The sequence below is a fragment of the Rhopilema esculentum genome, chromosome 7 (genome assembly GCF_057945365.1).
Source record: "Rhopilema esculentum isolate cy_ngs chromosome 7, ASM5794536v1, whole genome shotgun sequence".
In the NCBI taxonomy this organism is placed as follows: Eukaryota; Metazoa; Cnidaria; class Scyphozoa; order Rhizostomeae; family Rhizostomatidae; genus Rhopilema; species Rhopilema esculentum.
The window spans coordinates 8,907,962-8,932,260 of record NC_142821.1 but is presented as its reverse complement, the minus strand read 5'-3'; the positions used below and the strand labels follow the sequence as shown (position 1 = coordinate 8,932,260).

The following is a 24,299-nucleotide window of genomic DNA, read 5'->3' as shown; positions in this document are numbered from 1 at the left end:
GAGGATGCCTGTGCTGCGATGTGAGAATGTGGGAAAATGATGGAATGAATGAGAAGGAAAAATTGATGTAAACAGGCCTAAATAGAGTCACTACATTTTCCTGGTACAAACTTCATATCTCGGTTCAAATCTTTATTCTTTCATAAGATATTGATAAAATATTTATAGGGAAAACATACCAGGGTCCTTTGCTACGCCCCTTAAATACCATATTGCATCATCTACGCCATCCTTCTTTCTGGACGGCCAAACTATGATGGTGGACTAATGTTAGTTTGAATATGTAAGAGCAAATTGATACTTCAAATATTATCAAACAACTGTGTCACAATATGGTTAGCTATAGGTTCAAAGTTGACACAGTGTTTTCTTGGTGGAATAGCTTTTTTGCACACTGGAATTTAGAAAACATTCAATATTAAAGCCTTTTCATCAGCATGCAAGTAGAGTCTGCACGTAAAAGCATTAAAGTTGGATTTTGAAACCAACCGGGCCTCTATTTGCTTACAGGCCCTGGGACAATGAATTGAACAGAAAACGTATACTCCTAGCCTCGTTTGCAGCTTGAAATTATCTATGGTCTTGTTTCCTCTTTTACATTTTGAAATAATTTGGCTTTTTTCCAATATTGATTTGGTTTTAAGCCCAAAAAGAATCGACCAACCCTGCATCTAACGATACATTTTGAAAAAAAAATTGAAAAGATGAAAATATCATTGAGAATAGGCAAACAGATCTCCGAAACAAATAAGATGTGAGAGGCAACAAAAAAACATTAATAAATGATTAAGTATAAGTTTAGAGTAGAAACAATGTGTTATAGCCATGCATCCTATTTATACAGTGGAAACCAGCGATCTGTTGACAAGAGGTTCTTTCACCAGTAGCAAGAAAAGATTGCAAAAGAACCTCTGCTGTTTTTTTAGTGTGCATCGGAACAACGATCAATGCAGTCACTAAATAAATCCATCCTTGACTATCGTGTCATTTCCAAACCCAGCGAGTCTTATTTTACGTGCAGAGGACACGGAGTCAGAGAGAGAGACAGTGTTTGCTTGATTGTAACTGAACTCTGAACTGAACTGACTTACATAAAAATTAACATGCTTATATACAGAAATGAATATCTAAAATTAACACGAATGATGTAAGGAAAACAAAGGATAGGAAGGGCGAGTGAAGGTGATGAGTAAATTGAATAGCGTGGCAAAGATTATGTAAACAATAGGGATTAGCGAATGCGTGAAATGAGAGTGACGTAGAGGATGCCTGTGCTGCGATGTGAGAATGTGGGAAAATGATGGAATGAATGAGAAGGAAAAATTGATGTAAACAGGCCTAAATAGAGTCACTACATTTTCCTGGTACAAACTTCATATCTCGGTTCAAATCTTTATTCTTTCATAAGATATTGATAAAATATTTATAGGGAAAACATACCAGGGTCCTTTGCTACGCCCCTTAAATACCATATTGCATCATCTACGCCATCTTTCTTTCTGGACGGCAAAACTATAATGGTGGACTAATGTTAGTTTGAATATGTAAGAGCAAATTGATACTTCAAATATTATCAAACAACTGTGTCACAATATGGTTAGCTATAGGTTCAAAGTTGACACAGTGTTTTCTTGGTGGAATAACTATTTTGCACACTGGAATTTAGAAAACATTCAATATTAAAGCGTTTTCATCAGCATGCAAGTAGAGTCTGCACGTAAAAGCATTAAAGTTGGATTTTGAAACCAACCGGGCCCCTATTTGCTTACAGGCCCTGGGACAATGGATTGAACAGAAAACTTGTATTTTTAGCCTCCTTTGCAGCTTGAAAATATCTATGGACTTGCTGCCTCTTTTACATTTTGAAATAATTTGGCTTTTTTCCAACATTAATTTGGTGTTAAGCCCCAACAAGAATCTACCAACCCTGCATCTAACGTTACATTTTGAAAAAAAAATTAAAAAGATGAAAACATGATTGGGAATTGGCAAACCGATCTCCGAAACAAATAAGATGTGAGAGGCAACAAAAAAACATTAATAAATGGTTAAGTATAAGTTTAGAGTAGAAACAATGTGTTATAGCCATGCATCCTATTTATATAGTGGAAACCAGCGATCTGTTGACAAGAGGTTCTTTCACCAATAGCAAGAAAAGGTTGCAAAATAACCTCTGCTGTTTTCCTGGTACAAACTTCATATCTCGGTTCAAATCTTTATTCTTTCATAATATATTGATAAAATATTTATAGAGAAACCATACCAGGATCCTCTGCTTCGTCCTCGGAACCCCATCTTGCATCATCTACGTCATCTTCCTTTCTGGACGGCAAAACTATGATGGTGGACAAATGATAGTTTGAACATAAAAGAGCAAATTGATACTTCAAATATTATCAAACAACTGTGTCACAATATGGTTAGCTATAGGTTCAAAGTTGACACAGTGTTTTCTTGGTGGAATAGCTATTTTGTACACTGGAATTTAGAAAACATTCAATATTAAAGCTTTTTCATCGACATAGAAAATATAATTCCAAATTGATTTAAACTGCAATCTGTATTTTTGCAATCAAATGTATTTTACGTACAATTAGGGGAAAAAAGTATTGAGCAGGCTGAAACAGAAAAGGAGGCACTGTCTGTCCCATGAATTTCAGACTGTATATCCTTTGACTGCTTCTTTTATGAATTGAAGAGAGGATCTCTAACAAAAAGTACATAAATGCAACAAACACATTTCCTCATTTTCAAACAAAACTTTTCTCTTCCATCATTCGTCGTTTTAGAATCCATATGATTAAAGTAAACACATCCCAAGGTATAACGTTTTAACAATATACGTATTATTAGATTATGACAATTGACCAATCAGGGGCAATAAAACGGATTACTTTGAATATTCCTTACGTGCGCATTAAAAACATCCAAAGGTTGTGTTGCTACAAACACTTACAGAAATAAACACAGTTACTTCAACAACTGTGTGATTTACTAATTATTAAAAATATATTATTAAGAATACATTATTTTGCTCCCAGTTGACTATAAATTTTCAATTCAGCTAAAAAAAATGGGGAAAAAGAGGCAGAGGAACTGAGTTGAAAACAGTAAAGTCTGCACGTAAAAGCATTAAAGTTGGATTTTGAAACCAACCGGGCCCCTATTTGCTTACAGGCCATGCGACAATGGTTTTAGAAGAAAAAAATGTGTACTTTTAGCCTCGTTTGCAGCTTGAAATTATCTATGGTCTTGCTGCCTCTTTTACATTTTCGCTTAATTTGGCTTTTTTTCAACATTGATTTGGTTTTAAGCCCCAAAAAAATCGACCAACCCTGCATCTAACGATGCATTTTGAAAAAAATTGAAAAGATGAAAACATCATTGAGAATTGGCAAACCGATCTCCGAAACAAATAAGATGCGAGAGGCAAGCAAGAAACATTAATAAATGGTTAAGTATAAGTTAAGAGTAGAAACAATGTGTTATAGCCATGCATCCTATTTATACAGTGGAAACCAGCGATCTGTTGACATTAAGTCTTTTTCACCGGCGGAAAGAGAAAAAATTGCAAAATAACCTCTGCTGTCTTTTGATAGAAACTTCGTATATCTTGGGTCAAAACTTGATTATTTCATGACATATTGATAAAATATTTATAGAGAAACCATACCAGGGTCCTTTGCTACGCCCCCTATATACCATATTGCATCATCTACGCCATCCTTCTTTCTGGACGGCCAAACTATGATGGTGGACAAATGTTAGTTTGAATATGTAAGAGCAAATTGATACTTCAAATATTATCAAACAACTGTGTCATAATATGGTTAGCTGTAGGTTCAAAGTTGACACAGTGTTTTCTAGGTGGAATAGCTATTTTGCACACTGGAATTTAGAAATTATTCAATATTAAAGCTTTCTCATCAGCATGCAAGTAGAGTCTGCACGTAAAAGCATTAAAGTTGGATTTTGAAACCAACCGGGCCCCTATTTGCTTACAGGCCATGCGACAATGGTTTTAGAAGAAAAAAATGTGTACTTTTAGCCTCGTTTGCAGCTTGAAATTATCTATGGTCTTGCTGCCTCTTTTACATTTTCGCTTAATTTGGCTTTTTTTCAACATTGATTTGGTTTTAAGCCCCAAAAGAATCGACCAACCCTGCATCTAACGATGCATTTTGAAAAATATTGAAAAGATGAAAACATCATTGAGAATTGGCAAACCGATCTCCGAAACAAATAAGATGCGAGAGGCAAGCAAGAAATATGAATAAATGGTTAAGTATAAGTAAAGAGTAGAAACAATGTGTTATATCCATGCATCCTATTTATATAGTGAAAACCAGCGATGTGTTGACAAGAGGTTCTTTCACCAGTAGCAAGAAAAGATTGCAAAGTAACCTCTGCTGTTTTCCAGGTATAAACGTCATATCTCGGTTCAAATCTTTATTCTTTCATAAGATATTGATAAAATATTTATAGAGAAACCATACCAGTGTCCTTTGCTTCGTCCTCGGAACCCCATCTTGCATCATCTACGTCATCTTCCTTTCTGGACGGCAAAACTATGATGGTGGACAAATGATAGTTTGAATATGTAAGAGCAAATTGATACTTCAAATATTATCAAACAACTGTGTCACAATATGGTTAGCTATAGATTCAAAGTTGACACATCGTTTTCTTGTTGCAATGGCTATTTTGCAGAATGGAAACTAGAAAACATTAAATATTAAAGCTTTTTCATCAGCATGCAAGATATAATTCCAAATTTATCTAAACTGCAATCGGTATTTTTGCAATCAAATGTATTTTACGTACAATTAGGGGAAAAAAGTATTGAGCAGGCTGAAACAGAAAAGGAGGCACTGTCTGTCCCATGAATTTCAGACTGTATATCTTTTGACTGCTTCTTTTATGAATTGAAGAGAGGATCTCTAACAAAAAGTACATAAATGCAAGAAACACATTTCCTCATTTTCAAACAAAACTTTTCTTTTCCATCATTCGTCGTTTTAGAATCCATTTGATTAAAGTAAACACATCCCAAGGTATAACGTTTTAACAATAAACGTATTATTAGATTATGACAATTGACCAATCAGGGGCAATAAAACGGATTACTTTGAATATTCCTTACGTGCGCATTAAAAACATCTAACGGTTGTGTTGCTACAAACACTTACGGAAATAAACACAGTTACTTCAACAACTGTGTGATTTACTAATTATTAAAAATATATTATTAAGAATACATTGTTTTGCTCCCAGTTGACAATAAATTTTCAATTCAGCTAAAAAAAATGGGGAAAAAGAGGCAGAGGAACTGAGTTGAAAACAGTAGAGTCTGCACATAAAACCATTAAAGTTGGATTTTGAAACCAACCGGGTCCCTATTTGCTTACAGGCCATGCGACAATGGATTGAACAGAAAACGTATACTCCTAGCCTCGTTTGCAGCTTGAAATTATCTATGGTCTTGCTGCCGCTTTTACATTTTCGCTTAATTTGGCTTTTTTTCAACATTGATTTGGTTTTAAGCCCCAAAAGAATCGACCAACCCTGCATCTAACGATATATTTTGAAAAAAAAATTGAAAAGTTGAAAACATCATTGAGAATAGGCAAACAGATCTTCGAAAAAAAGATGTGAGAGGCAAGCAAGAAATTTGAATAAATGGTTAAGTATAAGTTTAGAGTAGAAACAATGTGTTATAGCCATAACTACAATTTAAACCGTGAAAACCAGCGATGTGTTGACATTAAGTTTTTTTCACCGGCGGAAAGAGAAAAATTGCAAAATAACCTCTGCTGTTTTCCTGGCACAAACTTCATATCTCGGTTCAAAACTTTATTATTTCATGATATATTGATAAAATATTTATAGGGAAAACATACCAGGGTCCTCTGTTTCGTCCTCGGAACCCCATCTTGCATCATCTACGTCATCTTCCTTTCTGGACGGCAAAACTATGATGGTGGACAAATGATAGTTTGAATATGTAAGAGCAAATTGATACTTCAAATATTATCAAACAACTGTGTCACAATATGGTTAGCTATAGGTTCAAAGTTGACACAGTGTTTTCTTGGTGGAATAGCTATTTTGTACACTGGAATTTAGAAAACATTCAATATTAAAGCTTTTTCATCGACATAGAAAATATAATTCCAAATTGATTTAAACTGCAATCTGTATTTTTGCAATCAAATGTATTTTACGTACAATTAGGGGAAAAAAGTATTGAGCAGGCTGAAACAGAAAAGGAGGCACTGTCTGTCCCATGAATTTCAGACTGTATATCTTTTGACTGCTTCTTTTATGAATTGAAGAGAGGATCTCTAACAAAAAGTACATAAATGCAACAAACATATTTCCTCGTTTTCAAACAAAACTTTTCTTTTCCATCATTCGTCGTTTTAGAATCCATATGATTAAAGTAAACACATCCCAAGGTATAACGTTTTAACAATATACGTATTATTAGATTATGACAATTGACCAATCAGGGGCAATAAAACGGATTACTTTGAATATTCCTTACGTGCGCATTAAAAACATCTAACGGTTGTGTTGCTACAAACACTTACAGAAATAAACACAGTTACTTCAACAACTGTGTGATTTACTAATTATTGAAAATATATTATTAAGAATACATTGTTTTGCTCCCAGTTGACAATAAATTTTCAATTCAGCTAAAAAATGGGGGAAAAGAGGCAGAGGAACTGAGTTGAAAACAGTAGAGTCTGCACATAAAAGCATTAAAGTTGGATTTTGAAACCAACCGGGTCCCTATTTGCTTACAGGCCATGCGACAATGGATTGAACAGAAAACGTATACTCCTAGCCTCGTTTGCAGCTTGAAATTATCTATGGTCTTGCTGCCGCTTTTACATTTTCGCTTAATTTGGCTTTTTTTCAACATTGATTTGGTTTTAAGCCCCAAAAGAATCGACCAACCCTGCATCTAACGATATATTTTGAAAAAAAAATTGAAAAGTTGAAAACATCATTGAGAATAGGCAAACAGATCTTCGAAAAAAAGATGTGAGAGGCAAGCAAGAAATTTGAATAAATGGTTAAGTATAAGTTTAGAGTAGAAACAATGTGTTATAGCCATAACTACAATTTAAACCGTGAAAACCAGCGATGTGTTGACATTAAGTTTTTTTCACCGGCGGAAAGAGAAAAATTGCAAAATAACCTCTGCTGTTTTCCTGGCACAAACTTCATATCTCGGTTCAAATCTTTATTCTTTCATAAGATATTGATAAAATATTTATAGGGAAAACATACCAGGGTCCTTTGCTACGCCCCTTAAATACCATATTGCATCATCTACGCCATCCTTCTTTCTGGACGGCCAAACTATGATGGTGGACAAATGTTAGTTTGAATATGTAAGAGCAAATTGATACTTCAAATATTATCAAACAACTGTGTCATAATATGGTTAGCTGTAGGTTCAAAGTTGACACAGTGTTTTCTTGGTGGAATAGCTATTTTGCACACTGGAATTTAGAAATTATTCAATATTAAAGCTTTCTCATCAGCATGCAAGTAGAGTCTGCACGTAAAAGCATTAAAGTTGGATTTTGAAACCAACCGGGCCCCTATTTGCTTACAGGCCATGCGACAATGGTTTTAGAAGAAAAAAATGTGTACTTTTAGCCTCGTTTGCAGCTTGAAATTATCTATGGTCTTGCTGCCTCTTTTACATTTTCGCTTAATTTGGCTTTTTTTCAACATTGATTTGGTTTTAAGCCCCAAAAGAATCGACCAACCCTGCATCTAACGATGCATTTTGAAAAATATTGAAAAGATGAAAACATCATTGAGAATTGGCAAACCGATCTCCGAAACAAATAAGATGCGAGAGGCAAGCAAGAAATATGAATAAATGGTTAAGTATAAGTAAAGAGTAGAAACAATGTGTTATATCCATGCATCCTATTTATATAGTGAAAACCAGCGATGTGTTGACAAGAGGTTCTTTCACCAGTAGCAAGAAAAGATTGCAAAGTAACCTCTGCTGTTTTCCAGGTATAAACGTCATATCTCGGTTCAAATCTTTATTCTTTCATAAGATATTGATAAAATATTTATAGAGAAACCATACCAGTGTCCTTTGCTTCGTCCTCGGAACCCCATCTTGCATCATCTACGTCATCTTCCTTTCTCGACGGCAAAACTATGATGGTGGACAAATGATAGTTTGAATATGTAAGAGCAAATTGATACTTCAAATATTATCAAACAACTGTGTCACAATATGGTTAGCTATAGATTCAAGATTGACACAGTGTTTTCTTGGTGGAATAGATATTTTGCACACTGGAATTTAGAAATTATTCAATATTAATGCTTTTTCATCAGCATGCAAGATATAATTCCAAATTTATCTAAACTGTAATCTGTATTTTTGCAATCAAATGTATTTTACGTACAGTTAGGGAAAAAAAAGTATTGAGCAGGCTGAAACAGAAAAGGAGGCACTGTCTGTCCCATGAATTTCAGACTGTATATCTTTTGACTGCTCCTTTTATAAATTGAAGAGAGGATCTCTAACAAAAAGTACATAAATGCAACAAACACATTTCCTCATTTTCAAACAAAACTTTTCTCTTCCATCATTCGTCGTTTTAGAATCCATATGATTAAAGTAAACACATCCCAAGGTATAACGTTTTAACAATAAACGTATTATTAGATTATGACAATTGACCAATCAGGGGCAATAAAACGGATTACTTTGAATATTCCTTACGTGCGCATTAAAAACATCTAACGGTTGTGTTGCTACAAACACTTACAGAAATAAACACAGTTACTTCAACAACTGTGTGATTTACTAATTATTGAAAATATATTATTAAGAATACATTGTTTTGCTCCCAGTTGACAATAAATTTTCAATTCAGCTAAAAAATGGGGGAAAAGAGGCAGAGGAACTGAGTTGAAAACAGTAGAGTCTGCACATAAAAGCATTAAAGTTGGATTTTGAAACCAACCGGGTCCCTATTTGCTTACAGGCCATGCGACAATGGATTGAACAGAAAACGTATACTCCTAGCCTCGTTTGCAGCTTGAAATTATCTATGGTCTTGCTGCCGCTTTTACATTTTCGCTTAATTTGGCTTTTTTTCAACATTGATTTGGTTTTAAGCCCCAAAAGAATCGACCAACCCTGCATCTAACGATATATTTTGAAAAAAAAATTGAAAAGTTGAAAACATCATTGAGAATAGGCAAACAGATCTTCGAAAAAAAGATGAGAGGCAAGCAAGAAATTTGAATAAATGGTTAAGTATAAGTTTAGAGTAGAAACAATGTGTTATAGCCATAACTACAATTTAAACCGTGAAAACCAGCGATGTGTTGACATTAAGTCTTTTTCACCGGCGGAAAGAGAAAAAATTGCAAAATAACCTCTGCTGTTTTCCTGGCACAAACTTCATATCTCGGTTCAAATCTTTATTCTTTCATAAGATATTGATAAAATATTTATAGGGAAAACATACCAGGGTCCTTTGCTACGCCCCTTAAATACCATATTGCATCATCTACGCCATCCTTCTTTCTGGACGGCCAAACTATGATGGTGGACAAATGTTAGTTTGAATATGTAAGAGCAAATTGATACTTCAAATATTATCAAACAACTGTGTCATAATATGGTTAGCTGTAGGTTCAAAGTTGACACAGTGTTTTCTTGGTGGAATAGCTATTTTGCACACTGGAATTTAGAAATTATTCAATATTAAAGCTTTCTCATCAGCATGCAAGTAGAGTCTGCACGTAAAAGCATTAAAGTTGGATTTTGAAACCAACCGGGCCCCTATTTGCTTACAGGCCATGCGACAATGGTTTTAGAAGAAAAAAATGTGTACTTTTAGCCTCGTTTGCAGCTTGAAATTATCTATGGTCTTGCTGCCTCTTTTACATTTTCGCTTAATTTGGCTTTTTTTCAACATTGATTTGGTTTTAAGCCCCAAAAGAATCGACCAACCCTGCATCTAACGATGCATTTTGAAAAATATTGAAAAGATGAAAACATCATTGAGAATTGGCAAACCGATCTCCGAAACAAATAAGATGCGAGAGGCAAGCAAGAAATATGAATAAATGGTTAAGTATAAGTAAAGAGTAGAAACAATGTGTTATATCCATGCATCCTATTTATATAGTGAAAACCAGCGATGTGTTGACAAGAGGTTCTTTCACCAGTAGCAAGAAAAGATTGCAAAGTAACCTCTGCTGTTTTCCAGGTATAAACGTCATATCTCGGTTCAAATCTTTATTCTTTCATAAGATATTGATAAAATATTTATAGAGAAACCATACCAGGATCCTCTGCTTCGTCCTCGTATCCCCATCTTGCATCATCTACGTCATCTTCCTTTCTGGACGGCAAAACTATGATGGTGGACAAATGATAGTTTGAATATGTAAGAGCAAATTGATACTTCAAATATTATCAAACAACTGTGTCACAATATGGTTAGCTATAGATTCAAAGTTGACACATCGTTTTCTTGTTGCAATGGCTATTTTGCAGAATGGAAACTAGAAAACATTAAATATTAAAGCTTTTTCATCAGCATGCAAGATATAATTCCAAATTTATCTAAACTGCAATCGGTATTTTTGCAATCAAATGTATTTTACGTACAATTAGGGGAAAAAAGTATTGAGCAGGCTGAAACAGAAAAGGAGGCACTGTCTGTCCCATGAATTTCAGACTGTATATCTTTTGACTGCTTCTTTTATGAATTGAAGAGAGGATCTCTAACAAAAAGTACATAAATGCAAGAAACACATTTCCTCATTTTCAAACAAAACTTTTCTTTTCCATCATTCGTCGTTTTAGAATCCATTTGATTAAAGTAAACACATCCCAAGGTATAACGTTTTAACAATAAACGTATTATTAGATTATGACAATTGACCAATCAGGGGCAATAAAACGGATTACTTTGAATATTCCTTATGGGCGCAATATAAACACCCAAGAGTTGTTTTTGTATTGCTACAAACATCTACACAAATAATCATAGGTACATTAACAAATGCGTGATTTACGAATTATTGAAAATAAACTATTAAGAATACATTGTTTTGCTCCCAGTTGACTATAAATTTTCAATTCAGCTAAAAAATGGGGGAAAAGAGGCAGAGGAACTGAGTTGAAAACAGTAGAGTCTGCACATAAAAGCATTAAAGTTGGATTTTGAAACCAACCGGGTCCCTATTTGCTTACAGGCCATGCGACAATGGATTGAGACGAAAATGTGTACGTTTAGCCTCGTTTGCAGCTTGAAATTATCTATGGTCTTGCTGCCGCTTTTACATTTTCGCTTAATTTGGCTTTTTTTCAACATTGATTTGGTTTTAAGCCCCAAAAGAATCGACCAACCCTGCATCTAACGATATATTTTGAAAAAAAATTGAAAAGTTGAAAACATCATTGAGAATAGGCAAACAGATCTTCGAAAAAAAGATGTGAGAGGCAAGCAAGAAATTTGAATAAATGGTTAAGTATAAGTTTAGAGTAGAAACAATGTGTTATAGCCATAACTACAATTTAAACCGTGAAAACCAGCGATGTGTTGACATTAAGTCTTTTTCACCGGCGGAAAGAGAAAAAATTGCAAAATAACCTCTGCTGTCTTTTGATAGAAACTTCGTTTATCTTGGGTCAAAACTTTATTATTTCATGATATATTGATAAAATATTTATAGGGAAAACATACCAGGGTCCTCTGTTTCGTCTCCGGATCTCCATCTTGCATCATCTATGCCATCTTTCTTTCTCGACGGCAAAGCTATGATGGTGGACAAATGATAGTTTGAATATGTAAGAGCAAATTGATACTTCAAATATTATCAAACAACTGTGTCACAATATGGTTAGCTATAGGTTCAAAGTTGACACAGTCTTTTCTTGTTGCAATGGCTATTTTGCACAATGGAAGCTAGAAAATATTCAATATTAAAGCTTTTTCGTCGACATGCAAGATATAATTCCAAATTTATCTAAACTGCAATCGGTATTTTTGCCATCTAATGTATTTTGCGTACAATCAGGACGAAAAAGTATTGCACAGGCTGAAACAGAAATGGCGGCACTGTCTGTCTCATGAATTTCAGACTGTATATCCTTTGACTGCTTCTTTTATAAATTTAAGAGAGGATCTCTAATAAAAACTACATAAATGCAAGAAACACATTTCCACATTTTGAAACACCACATATCTGCATAAGGGCTCAATACCGGAAATTGCAAGGTAGACGACAATAAAGCATTATATCCGCAATATCGGCACATTTTTGAGAAGCAAGTTTTACTGTATGAGCTTGCCATGTTCATTTCGAAGGTTTTAAGCTATTAATTGTTTTGGTAAACGGGATTTTAATTTTTTAAAAAATATTTCTTGATTCGGGCGTTCGTAAAGGCACCGGCTTAGGCAATGTTTACGTTGTCAAAAATATTGTTTTCGGGCTTACTTGCAAAAAATCTTTTATATGAGTAGATATCGCGTTTATTTTTGGTCTAGAATATATAGTTTGGGTTTTTGTTGGAGATAGGCGTGCAGCATTTCGTTGTTTTGTGCGAACTTAGAATGTCATTTTTATTATTCTTCCATTGTCTTTTTATTTGAGATAAGATCTAAAATAATAAGATCAGCTCAAACCACTCACTAGCAGGGGCGTCGAGAGGGAGGTTAGGAGGGGCAAAAGGTCAGGGGCCCGTGCTCCGAAGGGGCCCATAATATAGGGGCAAGATCTTTTTCAGCTACTTGTACAGAATCAACGCCTGTAAGTTTATTGCAAAGAAGTCCAAATGATTCATTCGATTGCCCTCATCATTGGTGATGTCATTTAATGGGTGGCGCAAAGGGTACTTGGGCTTCAGCCACTCCACTTTTTTGCGAGGCAAGTAGTTTTAAAGCTGCAGGAAAAGAGGGAGGAAGCCTTGACCCACTGCTTAAGCTTGCCTTGGCCCCCCCAATTTAAGATTTGTGGCGTGGGCCCTGAGTGCTACGTATAAAAATGTTTCGGCCGAAGAAGTACCAGAGGCACATGATAAACCTCCACCCCAAGATGATAACCAAACGTAACTGTTGAATCATAAAACCCCGTTTACCAAAATAATGTATAGCTTACAACATTCGAAATGGATATGGCAAGCTGATACAGTGAGTATAGCTTACCTCTCAAATTTTTGCCGATTTTCGAAAGTATTGGTTCTTCTTCATCCGACTTACAATTTCCCGTACTGAGCCCTTAGATCATCCTTTTACCAGTATTTCCCCTTGAGTGATTTTGCCTCAGCTGAAAACAGGAAGTTAGACCTCTAGCGCCTTCGGCGCTTCTATATCATTGGTGCCTTGGCCATAAAATGAATCTGAGGCTTTTAGAGCGGTTACAAACGCAGATGGCGCTCGTCTAGTGTTTGTTGGGCCTAGGTTTGCCGGTTCGAATTTTTCTAATCCGAATTGCAAAAAGTTAGATTTGTAGAAGCTTGTCTGACTTTCAAAATATGTAATGGACTAACTCAAAATTTGGCTTATTTTACGATTCTCCAAATTGGCCGAATATTTGATTGTTTTTTGCAGCCCTCTCGTTTGTTATTCCTCTGTTTTAATTAGCTCTAAGGAAGCTCTTTTTGTCGATCATGTCCTTTCAGACCTTTTGGTTTCCTTTGTAAAACAAAGGTAAAACAAAGAAAGTTGAGTGTCAATAAGGAGCAATCCAATGTAAATTAGAATGATATGATAAACCGAAAGTTTCAAGGGATTGTCTAATATTTCCCCGGAGAGACGGGCAGTTTTTCGCTTGCCATTTCTTAACACAAATTGCAATCGAGGCTGGCAACATGAGCTCATATCGGCATGTGTCCAATCGGAGTGATTTTCAGTCTGGTGGGAGTCTACCTGTCTCTGTGAAATTATGGAACACAACCATATTTCCCGTCTTTCCTCTACTAAAATTAAGGCCGTTTTACTCTCACCGATGAATTTTCCTATGGTGTCCCTGGTAAACATAAAATAACCTCATTTAACCTGTTTATAACCTTTATGCATTTATGTAATTTCAGTCTGGGAATCTACCCGTCTCTGTGAAATTCAGGAACATTAGCACTTTATTTTGACAAGTTTGGTTTATCAACTATATTTGGCCTGCTCCTTGAGGTCTGGCGTTGTTCCTGCCTATACTAGACGACTTCGGAGTTCGCAATGCCATAACATAAGTAGGTTAAAAGCTGCGTAAATTGGAATGACGGCCTAAAACATAGGCAACCACTTGTTGAAGCGTTTTTTGTGCTCTTCTCTCCGATCTTCCTTCGTCATGTCATGATTATCGCGGCTTTCGATTCGTTTCGTTGATTAATCGGAAAACATTCATTCACATTGCCCGCGAAAAACACAATGAGCGCCTTCGGTGCCGTGATAACCGCTACAATAGCCTCGAGGGCATAATTGCCCATTGAGCTGGTCAGGCGATGACTCAAGCGGTAAAAGGGCAAAAAGATGATTCCGCATAAGGTAAATTGCAAGTTAGACGAACAAAAACCAAGATTATCGAAAATAAGCATAATTTTGAAAGGTTAGTTATACTGTGCTAGCTTGCCGTATTAATTCCAAAAGTTTAAACCAAAAAATTGTGTTGTTAAATAGGGTTTCAAGATTTTGAAATATTTATTGCTGCGGCGCTTGCACGGCCCACTCTGGCCTAGGCAATGTTTACCTTTTCAGGAAGACTGTTTTCGGGCTTATTTGCAAAAAACCAAATATAATTTCAAAATTGGGTTTATTTTGTATTTCATAAGTAAAAGGAAAGATGTAAGAAAGTACTCTTATATCATTATGGCAACTTGTTAAACAAACACTCCTCTACTTCGACAACCCCCTGCATATGATTTATGGTAAAAATTTCAGATGTGAGGAGTGAACAATTTTATCATAACTATCCATATCAAGTTTTTTCCATGGCAAGACCTTCCCTCTAACATTTATCAGCAAATCAGACTTATTTACGGACATCAGGGTGTTGTAGGAAGGGGGCGTGGCTGAATGAATGTTAGAGGATGACCTCTTTTACCACGGTTTCTTAGGCCCCGTTCACACTGCTACGTTTTCATATGAAAACGGAGCAAAACTTATCCGTTTTGGCCTTCCGTTCACATTGCTCCGATGTGAAAACGGAGGCTTTTGAAAACGCTAACGAAAACGGATAAATCTGAAAACGGTGCGTTTTGAAAACAGTCCGTTTTGAAAACGGTCCGTTTTCAATGTGAACACCAAAAACGGAGACATTTGAAAACGCTAACAACAGCAGCAACATTCGATGCCGAAGGCGTCAAGAATCAAAATACAGTGTTTTTTTAAATTGGCTGACATTGGAGCGATAACGACTGTTATTTAAATGCTGTTTGCTTTGGTTTCTGTTCGTAGTTTCATAGCAGTCATTGCAGCGTTGAATCAAAGTTACAATGCACGTAGGAAGAAATTAATGTTGAGATTTTTAATGGCTAATAGATCCATTCACCAAATCAGGTGCAAGTTGATTGACAAACGACGCCAGTCGAAGGAACGTCGATTTTGGGTTCGCCCTGGCAGAACGAATGCTTGGTGGTCAAATATACTGGCATATTTAAGCTTGAAAGCAATTTCTTGATTAAATTTCTTATCGACTCCTTGATGCAAAATCGAGAATGGCGTGGCCTCGTGTGTGTGTTTCGGTTTGGCGCCAGTTTTGTGGCAAAACGACTCGTGTTGAAAGGGAGGCCGCGACTGCGTTTTCGCTAGAGCAATGAGAACGCCTACCGTTTTCATAGCGTTTTCATTTTAAAACGGGGCAGTGTGAACGGACCGCGTTTTTATTCACAAAACGGATAGAAATGAAAACGGAGCAGTGTGAACGTAGCCTTAATGTTACGATAACAAAGTAACACAATATGTTTTCATAAGCGCGACAATTTTGTGAATAAGCCCAAAAACAATCTTCCTAGAAATACAAATATTCTCTAAACCAGAGTGCCCTTATCAACGCCACGGTAAAAAAATTTTTTGAAAATCTCAAAACCCGTGTACAAACAAAAATTATGGCTTAAAACTTTCTTAATGCATACGGTAAGCTGACAAAATATAAGTTACCTTCCTAAATTAAATGGATTTTCTAAAATTTTGGGTTTCGTTTGCGAGCTTCGGAATTTCCCATACTGAGTCCTTATGCGGAGTTATCTTTTTGCCCTTTTACGGCATGAGTGATTTTGCCTCACTCGATAACAATAAAATTAGACATCTAGCGACTTCGTTGCTTGTATATCACTGACCCTCCCTAGACCGATATGACCCTAGTGTCATATTGGTCTGGACTGATATGACCCTGGAGTGATATTGGTCTGGACTGAAAGGCTCGGCGAAGGTGAAGAATCCGGTTCAGATAATCCGATTAACGTCGTGTCATACACGTAGAGGAGTTTTTTGACAGCATCAACGAATCACAGGTCGCCTAGGGTCAGGGAGCGCTCTCCTAAAAATATGACATCAAGCAAAACATGGCGCCACTCCGGATTGTTCATGTTCGCCGGGACCTCTATTGGTCTGGAACACAACCATATTTCCCGACTTTCTTCTACTAAAATTAAGGCCGTTTTACTCTCACCGATGAATTTTCCTATGTTGTCCCTTGTAAACATAAAATGACCTCATTTAACCTGTTTATAACCTTTATGGATTTATTTGATATTTCTTAAGAAGCAACACTACCACTTTGAATTATTTGCTTTTGGAACGGGTTTATCAAAGAGAAGTATCTATAAAAATGCTGTTGTACTTACAATTTCCTGCAACAACGACGAGCAAGAGAAGCAGGGTTTGTATCTTCATGGCTCAATTTTAACCTGCCTTTGGCGCACACTAAAACAAAAAGAATTCAGAATATACCAAAAAATTCATAGCAAAGCTTTTTGGCCACGAGAACTTCTTGTTCTTAAAAAGGTTTCTTGAAAAATTCAAAAACTTTAAGTGACAAGATATTGATTAAGATAGATGCTTCTCTAAAATCGTTTTGCACCTCCCAGTTGGAAAGTCTGGCATAGCGTAGCCTATTTGTTTGTCTGTTTTGAATTTTTACATCTTTTCATCAGTTATATGAATGTAAGCATACTCACCTTGACACGATGAAGAGATACTGGACAGGCCAAGATTCCAACCAAACCCTTTTTAATGCAGAAATAAGGGCGGAAATCATACCACCTACGCACTGTGACGCATTTCTGTACCAGGTATTGTTTAGTCATTCAATACCAACATTTTATCCTTTTTAAATAAAAATCAAGAAGAATCCCCCATAATTTTCGAATTATTAGCTATACAAATTGCATAGGAAGAGATTAAATAATTTTGGTTTTTCATTTGGCATGATCTTTTCGGCTTTTTATATTCACAATTCTTTTCTAATTGACTGTGTCAACCCTTCATGTCTTTGTTTAGCAGTTAATTACGTTATTTTGCATTGTACTTTGAAGCAAATGGCTTGATCAGTGCTTCCATGGCTACGAATAAAACATGGTAAAACATTACCATTTTTGGACAATGTTTTATCTATTGACTATGGTTTTATGACCTGGCCAAACAAAAATCAACTTTATTTCAACTCGGCCAGGTGGGTTGAAACTCAACCCCGGGTTTGAAAACTCTCATGTAATCAGGTCCTAAATGTTAAAACGTCTGTAACGGTGAAGCGCTGCCGCATAACTTCCTACAGTTACTGCGTTGTATTTGCCGAATGTTAACCGGTAATGTAACGAAACAATAACAACTTTGATTGCGCAGTGGCGTAACTGGGTAGTGTGAAGCTCTTTTTTAAAGTAGTGCTTTGAAAGAAGCGGCTCGGTTGCGCTACCCTACGCCGGAGACCCCCCCCCCCTCCCCCCCTTCCAAACGAAGAGATAGGGTCTACGAATTAATGAGGCAAAGCTTGCTACTGGCCGTTCTCAAATTCTGGAGCTTAAATTTTGCAAGAGCATTAATACTTGCATAATTAAGGACATGCAAAACAAATTAATATGGCGGTACTATCAGGTGTGGCGGAGTTTGATGAAACACTAGCGGATGCATAGGGTATTGCGTGCAGGGGCGGATTTAGGGTGTCGCACAGGTCGAACCCCTATAGAGAAGGCCTATTTACCATGACTCAATTCCTTTAATTCAATTAACACACACACACACAATTAACTGCGATTTAATTCAATATAAAAGAAATTCAAAGACCATCCTAGACCGTAAACAGTATGATTTTTAAGCATGTCGCCAGTGCTGCACAAATATGCAGGGCTCTTTGTTATGCAAATATTTTATTAAATCTCACCAATCAAAATACAAGTTTCACATATTTGTGCGACACGTCTGTAAGCATTACTGTGCCGCACAACTATGTTAGTTTACTGTGCCGCACAACTGCTGGCAAGGGAAGAAAGTGGATGAGGTTGTAAGTTGGGAAAGGGAAAAGTCCCAATTTTCTTTTTCTATACAGAAGAGGTGCACAGGAAGTGTACACTTCTGAATCTCAAGATATTTTGTTTCAACTGCGTGTTGGATTTGCTGGAAAATTTGGAAAACCTTTTAAAGGGTAAAATGTTTGACTGAACAATTTGAACGTTTTAGGGCCCCAGTCCTAATTGCTCTGGTTCTAGGGGGCCTCAATCATGGCTCCGCCCTTGACCATGAGGGAGGCCCCCTAGACCGCCTCGCTGGGCAGTGTTAATGTGCGACCGTCAATTTTTATTCTGTATCCGCCCCTGATTGCGTGTATATCTTTGCAAGCTGTGTTTCAAAACACAAGATACATCGATCAACATCTGCATTCGCCTCCATTAGTTCATTCCTAATCAAAAGAAAGGAGGCCTTTCAATCGTCGATTCTAAAAGACTGAACACTCTAAGAACAGGCTGAAAACCCCAAGAACACCCTAAGAACAAGCTACTAAGCGGCTGAACACCCTTTAAAACATATCAAAATCGGCATATCATTCGAAAAATAATTTGGTATATCAATCGAAATTAATATTGGGGCGGGAAAGGGCCTGATAAGTCCAATGCTGTTGGTGTTGTTACAACCAACTGATGTTTTGCGCGCCAAAAGTGTGAACGGGGCACGCGGAGCAAATTCAAGTTTGACTCCCTTTGTGCATTCAAGCAATTTCCCGTTGTTTTCAAATCTTTCACATCCAGTGACAATGTCACTTGACTACCTATTGTCCTCCAAACAATTGTTCTTCCCATCCGCTAATTTGCCCAAATGGTCACGGCATAGAATAGAAATTAACTATGATGTGGTCACGATATGCTAGTGCACGCTAGCTAGTTAGTGCAAGCAGAAGGAGACACACACCTCCTCTCTTGCTGTGTTGTCATTCTCCAGGCAGTGACGTCACCAGCTGGTGCACTCGCAGGCCCAATTCCTGGATAAGATTTTTATAAGGAATTTTTGACAAATGAAACAGAAAATGCACAGTGTAGGACTTGTTAGTCGTCGGTTAAAGCACAATTTTAAGGGCTTTTGTCGGAAATTTGCTTGTTTTTGTCGGTGTTGCGGTTCCTCTCAGCTCCCTAGGCAACTCTATATTGTAAAAATATTAATTATATGGACTGTAAATAACTATATAATTATCTTATTGTTACAAATTTCTAACTAAGTTTCTGAATATAAAATGAATTGGAACTTGAATTTTGTTGCCAGGAACCATGGTAGCAGACGTGCTATAGGGGCTTTAGCCACACAACAATTTACAAACCCCCGCTCACACATTTGGCGCGCAAAACAACCGTTGGTTGTAACAACACCAACAGCATTGGACTTATCAGGCCCTTTCCTGCCCCAAAATTAATTTTGATTGATTGACCAAATTATTTTTCGAGAAATATGCCGATTTTGTATGTTTTAAAGGGCGTTCAGCCGCTTAATAGCTTGCTCTTAGGGTGTTCTTGGGGTGTTCATAGGGTGTTCACCCTGTTCTTGGAGTGTTCAGTCTTTTAGAAACGACGACCTTTCAATTGACTATGGTTCATTCAACACCTCATTGAACTTGACAAAGAAAGCCCAAATGGGGTCTGGGAATGATCAATTATTAAAAATATTTACGCATAGATTAATAACGGCCTGTAGCAAGCTTTGCCTCATTAATACGTAGACCCTATCTTTGTTTAGAAGGGAGGGTCTACGACGTAGGCTAGGTTGCGCAGACTCTTTTTTTTCCTTTTTTCCATTTCCGAGTCTGCACGCAAGCATGCAGGCACGCAGTTTTCAAGCACGTGGAATTCAAAAACTGATGGTCGTAATTTAGCTTGTTTTACCTAGCCTGCGTGCAGACTCTGTTGACAAAATTGAAAATAGGAGAAAAAGTAGAGTCTGCGAAGCCGAGCCGATTTTCTTGTTCATAGGTTCCTCAAAATCAAGGAACCAAATTGTTTGGGGGAATTTCAATTGCTTTTTTTTCAGTTTTCAAAGTGGCGCCTTCGAGCCGAAGTATAAATGAATGGTATCAGGATAATAGAATAGGTCTGTTTATTCTTTTGAACAACTAAAATTACAGAAAAACATTGCACGCTAATGGAGTTGTTGTTCTAGTGCTTAGAATAAAATCTTGATGTCAGCGAAGAAGAAAAGCGGCTCTGTTGCGCAGACTCTACTTTCTCTCCTCTTTTAAATTTCAGAGTCTGCACGCAGGCTAGTTTTATCTCGATTTTGAAGTTTTTTTACCTTCATTCAGCAACTATTATTCAGCAACTCAAGAATGTCATTTGAGCTGATATATTTGCACGCCTGGGAAACTAGGTATTAAACAAAAATGCAAGCTAAAAAGGAAATGTTCTAACTGTTGAAGAGACAAGATTCTGAGCCAGAGATAGCATAAATTGACATTTTCCTTTTTATAATAACGCAAGAATTCTATTGAAATTTTAAGTGACCATAGCTTCGCGAGCGATAAACTAACTGACTCATTGACTGTCGTGGCAAGTGCATTGTGTAACGAAACAATGGACGGTGTTGTCAACGCTGTGGCTGACGGGAAGAGGACTGGGTCCAAACAAATACCCTGGGCTTTTAGTAATTACAACACTAATAACAATAATTCTCTTAATAATCGAGGAACTACTCATTGGGTTGATCCTATTAGGAATTTCGTAAGTATCGGTATCTGGAAACAGCAAGTAATTAAGTTTACGTTTACTTTTCTTAAAGGATTTACTGAATTACAATCAAGGTAATAAAGCATTATCTTCCTACACGAAAGAAGCTCTTATCTCAATAGGGTTGTTGCTGTGAGTAAATAATATTTTGTCCTCGAGCAATTATTTCCTGCTCTTGCCAATAGTATATGCTACTCACAGTAGGCGTGACTATGGATTGGATTAATTATGTTTGTCTTTTGTCATGTTTAGAATGTGCTTGCCTGCTTGCTGTATGATATTACACTTTTTGCTTGCATTCCTTATTAAATTGAAAGAATGTAGGAGGGCATTGTTTTTTTACTTTGATTTTCAGGATAGATTCAATTTTAATTTGATTTGTCAGAGGAGTAAACAGATAAGTAAAGTTGGGAAGTCTTACCATGAAATTTTATGGAAAATTAAAACAGGAGACTTAGGGGGTAACCCATTAAAATATTCAAACGAGGAACACGAATAGACCTGGGCTTGCAAAGTTTTGAAGCAACTTTCAATTAACGGAAGACTAGCTCCCCTACGAAGCCCGCTACGCGGGCTTGCCAGTGACCCTACGGTAGAGTACATAGATAAGCCTCGGAAAAGACAAGAATTTTCTTAATACCCCCTATGAATGATAGTAAAATTAGCCTCGGCAAAGACAAGAATTCTGTCGAAGCCCCCTATGAGTTTGCAGATTAGCCACGGAAAAGACAAGAGGTGTATGAACCTCGATTTGAAAAAAATTGGCTCCGCATAGGTCACGTGATAAAAAAATTACTCGCACTCCTGTGACTATCGCTAGGAAGGGGGGAGCCTCTACCCCTTCTCTATTATCGATAGTCACAGGAGTGCGAGTAATTTTTTATCACGTGACCTGTGCGGAGCCAATTTTTTTCAAATCGAGGTTGATACACCTCTTGTCTTTTCCGAGGCTAATCTGCAAACTCATAGGGGGCTTCGACAGAATTCTTGTCTTTGCCGAGGCTAATTTTACTATCATTCATAGGGGGTATTAAGAAAATTCTTGTCTTTTCCGAGGCTAATCTATGTACTCTACCGTAGGGTCACTGGCAAGCCCGCGTAGCGGGCTTCGTAGGGGAGCTATTACAACACTAATAACAATAATTCTTCGAAAAGGCTGTACTGAATAGGAGCTTCTGTCAGATATAAAAGGCCGTCAATTCGTCAGCATTGTAGCTCGGCAATGTACTCCAACTTTTACAGCAGCTATTAAATCGCACAATCATTATTTCCAACTGCTGAAAAATGGGCGAAAGTAACCCCAGTCTATAAATCAGACGAACGATCACTTATGGACAATTACAGGCCAATCTCTGCTCTCCCTGTTTTGTCTAAAGTGTTCGAAAGTGCAGTTTATTACCAACTTTACAGCTATTTAGTAGGAAATGAACTTCTTTCGCAAAGGCAGTTTGATGTTAGAAATAAGTTACCAACGCAACCTGCAGCGACCCTCTTCTCTGACTGTATAAGACAAGGCAGTTTTTGTAGACCTCGGGAAAGCATATGATACAGTGGACCATTCAAGGGTATTATCAAAGGTACCCCAATATGGAATCAATCATTAAGAACTGAAATGGTTTGAAAACTACTTGTTTGACAGAAAACAATTTGTTCAATATGATGGAGTAGAGTCTGCAACTCAATCTGTGTCCTGTGGAGTTCCTCAAGGATCCATTTTAGGACCGTTATTGCTCACCTTGCTAATTAATGATATTTACCTTCTACTAAACCATTGTGAAATTATCTTATACGCCGATGATCAGTCATTTAAAGTGCACACAAAAACTATAACAACTTCGAGAGTCAATTGAATAACGACAGTGACCAAGTTGCTCAATGGCTCACCAAAAACAAGTTAGTCGCTAATCTGTAAACAACAAAGACCGAATGTGTCCTTTTCGGAACAGGTCAGAAAACATCAAAATCGCCACTAGAGATCAAATGAAAGGACGAAGCATCACTGAGTCTAAAAGCTAGGAATATTTAGGGTGACACTGGATAAAAACCTTAAATGATCAGTTTGAAAAGACATTCAAAAAGATTTCATTAAGAATCAAGCTTCTACAACGCGTGCGACAAAACATCAGTCCACACACGGCAGAAGTCATCTAAAAAGTGATGATCCTTTCTGACATGCTCTACTGTTCAAATATCTTCGTTGGCATGACCCAATCGAAGAATCGATACGAATGTGAGAGCAATATGGTCCTTTTCTCAACCCTATAATAATGGGGAAACTGCTAGAGGAAATTTGACTTGCTACTGCCAAAGAAATTGGGAACGAAGAATGGGAGCTTGATAAGATTCTAGACATTATTAAGGGAGAGCTTGATGCGATAGAGCAATGTGTATGTAACGAAGCATGCAAGAAGGAAAGCAAATATAAACAATATTTCAGTTTCCGTCTGAAATATCTGCTACCTATCCAATCCAACCTATATCTCCACTTAAACTCCGGCTTTCTCTCTCGCTCACTATTCACAACAACAATAACTCTCGTTCCAGTCTCTCATTACTCACATCCTCACATGCAGGAGCGGATCCAGACTATAGCAACTGTAGCTCGAGCTATAGTCAAAATCTCCGTGTTTGATTTTCGGAATTCAAACTTAAATGTTAATTCCTCCTCTGCTATCAAGCCTCTCAACATTTGAATTGAAAGCAGCGGTATAGGTTATCAAATGCGATTAACAAACATGCAATGCTGGCAATGTGTCATGACAATGCCTCTCCAGATAAGATATAAAACACTGAGCGCAGAATGGTCTAATATTAAAACTTAGACGAATCAAAAGTTTCGTTCTTTGTTGACAGTAACCAACCAGAATTGAGCTACAGTGGATATTCCGAGCTAAAGTCGGTCTGGGGATTTGCTCTGGAAAAGGCATCGAAGACAATGAAACCCGTAGTATAATTTTTGGCGCGAGCTATAGTGAAGCTATAGTCAGGTTTGAAAATGGCCTTTTAACCAAAAGAATATGAGTTTCTCAGCTTCTGCAAATTCATACGTAACTGCAATTTTATTTCGATCTTCTGTAGGTATCTTCAACGTTGG

At 37.0% G+C, this 24,299-nt stretch overlaps 1 protein-coding gene across 22 annotated transcripts in view; it reads right to left on the bottom strand.

Annotated features, from left to right (window-relative positions):
* LOC135683675 (uncharacterized) overlaps positions 1-24,299 on the bottom strand; it is a 100,011-nt gene that overhangs the window by 31,002 nt on the left and 44,710 nt on the right. For 2 of the 22 annotated variants that reach the window (XM_089109362.1, XM_089109363.1), the window contains 11 exons: positions 16,853-16,931; positions 11,760-11,831; positions 10,351-10,422; positions 9,528-9,599; positions 8,126-8,197; positions 7,303-7,374; positions 5,901-5,972; positions 4,497-4,568; positions 3,674-3,745; positions 2,264-2,335; positions 1,441-1,512 (listed from right to left, as the gene is read on the bottom strand). In XM_089109362.1, the coding sequence (XP_088965488.1) occupies positions 1,441-1,512; positions 2,264-2,335; positions 3,674-3,745; positions 4,497-4,568; positions 5,901-5,972; positions 7,303-7,374; positions 8,126-8,197; positions 9,528-9,599; positions 10,351-10,422; positions 11,760-11,831; positions 16,853-16,901 (769 nt within the window). In that variant the 5' untranslated portion in view covers positions 16,902-16,931. Of the gene's footprint in view, positions 1-1,440; positions 1,513-2,263; positions 2,336-3,673; positions 3,746-4,496; positions 4,569-5,900; positions 5,973-7,302; positions 7,375-8,125; positions 8,198-9,527; positions 9,600-10,350; positions 10,423-11,759; positions 11,832-16,852; positions 16,932-17,185; positions 21,931-24,299 lie in introns of those variants that run through there. The other 20 variants (XM_089109382.1, XM_089109365.1, XM_089109364.1 and 17 more) reach the window with 20 other exon arrangements.